We start from the raw sequence: 3,757 nt of genomic DNA, 5'->3' as shown, positions 1-3,757 counted from the left end.
TCTGCCTTGTCCGGAAGTCCTCATCGTCAGGATGTCAATGCCGTGGCTGAACCCAGGCCAGTCCCCAGAGTGCCCTGGAACATGAGGCGGCCTCTCCACAGCCCCAGTCCAGCCCCTTCCTCAAGGCCTCCCTCTCAGCCTGACCCCTGCCTGTGCACCCTCTGGGATCCTGCTTTGCTCCAGGCCCAATCCAAGGTGGAGGCTCACTCCCCTGAGCCTCCGCCCCACCCTTTCCTTCCTCCTCCTCCCTCCTCCCACCACCCCACCTCTCTGCACTGACCAGCCCAGTCTCAGTGCTGCAGGAAGAATCGTAGGGTAAACCAACCCTTGGAGAGCTGGCGATGCTGGGAGGGAGCTGCGGGGACCCCCCCCGGAAAAGCCGCGAGGTGACCTAGGACTCAGGACCCAGGAGCATGACGCTTGAGGGGCAGGAGGCAGGTGACGTATCCAGAATGAGGTGGGAGGGGAGAGGACAGTGGCAGGCAGGTGAGGAAAAGGTGGGGGATCAAGACGCTTGAAACGGATTGCTAATGAGCGGTGGGCGGGGAAACTAGGTTCAGCTGGGGTGGGGGAGGGGGGTACAACATCGGGGGAGGGCAGGGATGACTGCGGCGGTGGAGGGGGACCTTCAGCAGGAAATTTAAACCTGGACTATGAAACCTAAAGACCTAAAGTCTAGGCTGAATGGAGCAAGGACCAGACTATGTGGTCACCGACTCCTCTAGACTCAGTTTCCCCGTCTGAACACCAGGGCCATCGCAGCTCCAGTAGTGCTCGCCAACAGAGAGGGCTGCTCTTTAGGGAAGAAGGGCAGGAAACCCAGTAATGTCACTCCTTCGAGAGGGGACGGCTGCCGAGTAGAGCCGAGTGGCTGCTATGAGTCACCGTGGGTGAGAATCACCCAGGCTGCTCGCTAAAAACACAGCTGCCCAAGCCCCACTCCGGACCCCAGCTCAGACGGAGGCCCCCCCCGCCTCCCTGACTGTGCCGTCCGGCCTGTTTCAGGGCCCTGACTTCCAGGCCGGAGATGTGCCTCGAGAAACACAATGGAGAAATAGTGCTGTGGCAGCAAAAAATGCCACGGAGGACTTCTTCCCTTTAATGGGGGAGTCAGGTCCCTGAGGGACGGGGTGGGCTGGACCTGGCCATAGGGATGGCCGTTTGCTGGGCCTGACCAGGGGACATGCAGAGGATGGGGGGAATAAAGATCTCGGGGGCAGGGGCAGGCTGGAGAGAGACCTAATGCTCTAACCGGACCCTTCCACTCTCCCTAGCTGGCCCACCACGAGCAACCCCGCTGCCCACAGCCAATGGCAGTGGGCCAAGCCAGGAACTGGAAGGCCATTGGCCAGAAGTCCCGGCGCCGTCCCCTTGTGTGGCTGGCGTCATCCCTGTCATCTACTACAGCACCCTGCTGGGCCTGGGGCTGCCTGGTGAGTGGGAAGCATTGGGGGTGGGCAGAAGTGGGGGTCCACTTTCGATGGGTGTCCATCCTCTGTGCTGAACCCTGGGACCCAGAACCTTAGACTCCGGGACACCTTTTGACTTTATAGAGCGATCTGGGTCATTGGGGAACAAAGCCTAGTGGGGAGTAAAAGTGAGGGGCCAGGATTTGGGGTGCCCATGGCTAAAGCCAAGGTGTCACCAGAAGGGACAGCCCTCTCCGTGCCACCTCCCCGCCCCCTGCAGTGGGCACTGTGCTAGGCTAAGTTCATGTAGCACTGCCCTCAGCTTGGTTGAAATCTTCCCCTATGGTCTACTTCTTCCGAGAGCAGCAGAGCTAGGGGACAGGTCGGGAAGTGGAGTCGGGAAAGGACAGATGGTCTCAGCCTTGGGGAATTACCCACCTTGTCCCCAGGTGAAGACAATGGCCTGTGGTGGATAGATGGACAGGGCACGGCTGACCTGGTTAGCCTCCCTGATAAAGTGAGCTTTAAGGGTCTAGGAAGAGGAAAAGAGAAGCCAGGGAGAGGAGAGGGACGAGGATAACCCCTTGGAAACATAGTCTAAGCAGCCCTTCTAACCCCTCTGCCTTCTGCCTTCTGTGACCTCTGTCGCCATCAGTCAACCTCCTGACCACAGTGGCCTTGGCCCGGCTGGCCACCAGGACCAGGAAGCCCTCCTACTATTACCTTCTGGCACTCACGGCCTCAGATATCGTCACCCAGGTGGTCATCGTGTTCGTGGGTTTCCTCCTGCAGGGGGCAGTGCTGGCCCGGCAGGTGCCCCGGGCTGTGGTGCGCTCTGCTAACATCCTGGAGTTTGCCGCCAATCATGCCTCAGTCTGGATTGCTGTCCTGCTCACCGTGGACCGCTACAGCGCCCTGTGCCACCCCCTGCAGCACCGGGCCACCTCGTCCCCAGGCCGGACGCGCCGGTCCATCGCCACTGTCCTCAGTGTCTCTGTGCTGACCGGCATCCCCTTCTACTGGTGGCTGGACGTGTGGAGGGACGTGGACCCCCCCAGCATGCTGGATGAGGTCCTCAAGTGGGCTCACTGCCTCACGGTCTATTTTATCCCTTGTGGCGTCTTTCTGATCACCAACTCGGCCATCATCTGCCGGCTGCGGAGGCGGAGCCCGAGTGGGCAGCGGCCCCGGGTGGGCAAGAGCACAGCCATCCTCCTGGGCATCACCACACTCTTCGCCCTCCTTTGGGCTCCCCGGATCTTCGTCATGCTCTACCACCTGTATGTGGCCCCTGTCCACCGGGACTGGAGGGTCCACCTGGCCTTGGACGTGGCCAACATGGCGGCCATGCTCAATACCGCGGTCAACTTTGGCCTCTACTGCTTTGTCAGCAAGACTTTCCGGGCCACCGTCCGAGAGGTGTTCCATGACGCCCACCTGCCCTGCACGCTGGGGTCACGGCCGGAGGGCCTGATGGTGGGCCTTGCCTTAAAGCCCCCAGGACTTCCCAAAGGAGCAGGACCATAGAGGCAGGGCCCAGCAGGGCAAGAGCTACTGCTGCCCTTGTGGTGTCCTCGAAAAACTTTATCAACACCCTACTTTGCCACCTGAGGGCGGGGCAGGGAAGGCTCCTTCCTGTGGGGGCGGCTCCCCATGTGCAGGGGTGTCCAATTTATCCAACTCTCAAATTAGCTGCACCAACAATTTCCACTTACTGGCACAAGGAGAAGCCTCTTCTAGGCATAGGCTAACAGTGTCAGCTGCTCTGGACATTCCTTCATGAGGGACATTTCACCTGGCATGTTATGAAGGCCAGATCAACGGGGGCCGGATGAATGAATGAAAGGCAAGATGGATGGGTGGATGGATGGACAGGCAGGTAGATGGATGGACAGGTGGATGGATGAATGGATGGATGGATGGATGGATGGATGGATGGATGGATGGGTGGGCAGATGGATAGGAATCACTACCAGCCCCCACCCCACCCCAGCCCTCCAGAGCCTACCTCTCACTCCCCAAGTCATCACTTCTCTGGCTTCCAGTGGTAAGGCCAGGATGGAAGGAAACCATGGATAGGATCCCCTGTATATTCGAGGCTGGGAGAACCCAATGCTTTTGCTGAGTAAGGGGAGGATGGCTGCTTGGGAAAAGGGGTGATCTGAAAGAAGATTTGATGTCCCAGCTCTGGGGTGACACCACCCCTTGAGTCTCAATCATCCTGCTTCCATTCCACTTAACTCCCTGCCCTGGAGCCAGAACAGGTTCAGGGTCCCAGAAGGGCCCTTGTGTTTTCATTGTTGCTGCCTGATGAGACAGGAAGTGCCTCTCAGCCCCAAGGAGGAGGG

The 3,757-nt window shown here is 59.5% G+C and overlaps 1 protein-coding gene across 1 annotated transcript; it reads left to right on the top strand.

Moving 5' to 3' along the window:
• The first annotated feature begins 341 nt into the window (after window positions 1–341).
• On the top strand, window positions 342–3,275 carry LOC111158149 (G protein-coupled receptor 142). Its single transcript, XM_022520034.1, is given in 3 exon segments — window positions 342–438; window positions 1,275–1,433; window positions 2,065–3,275. Coding segments are annotated over 3 exon segments (1,128 nt in total). The 3' UTR covers window positions 2,937–3,275.
• The last annotated feature ends 482 nt before the right edge of the window (window positions 3,276–3,757 follow it).

Source organism: Enhydra lutris, unplaced genomic scaffold (genome assembly GCF_002288905.1).
Source record: "Enhydra lutris kenyoni isolate GAN:26980312 unplaced genomic scaffold, ASM228890v2 scaffoldscaffold57, whole genome shotgun sequence".
Classification (NCBI taxonomy): domain Eukaryota; kingdom Metazoa; phylum Chordata; class Mammalia; order Carnivora; family Mustelidae; genus Enhydra; species Enhydra lutris.
This window is presented reverse-complemented; position numbering and strand designations above follow the sequence as displayed.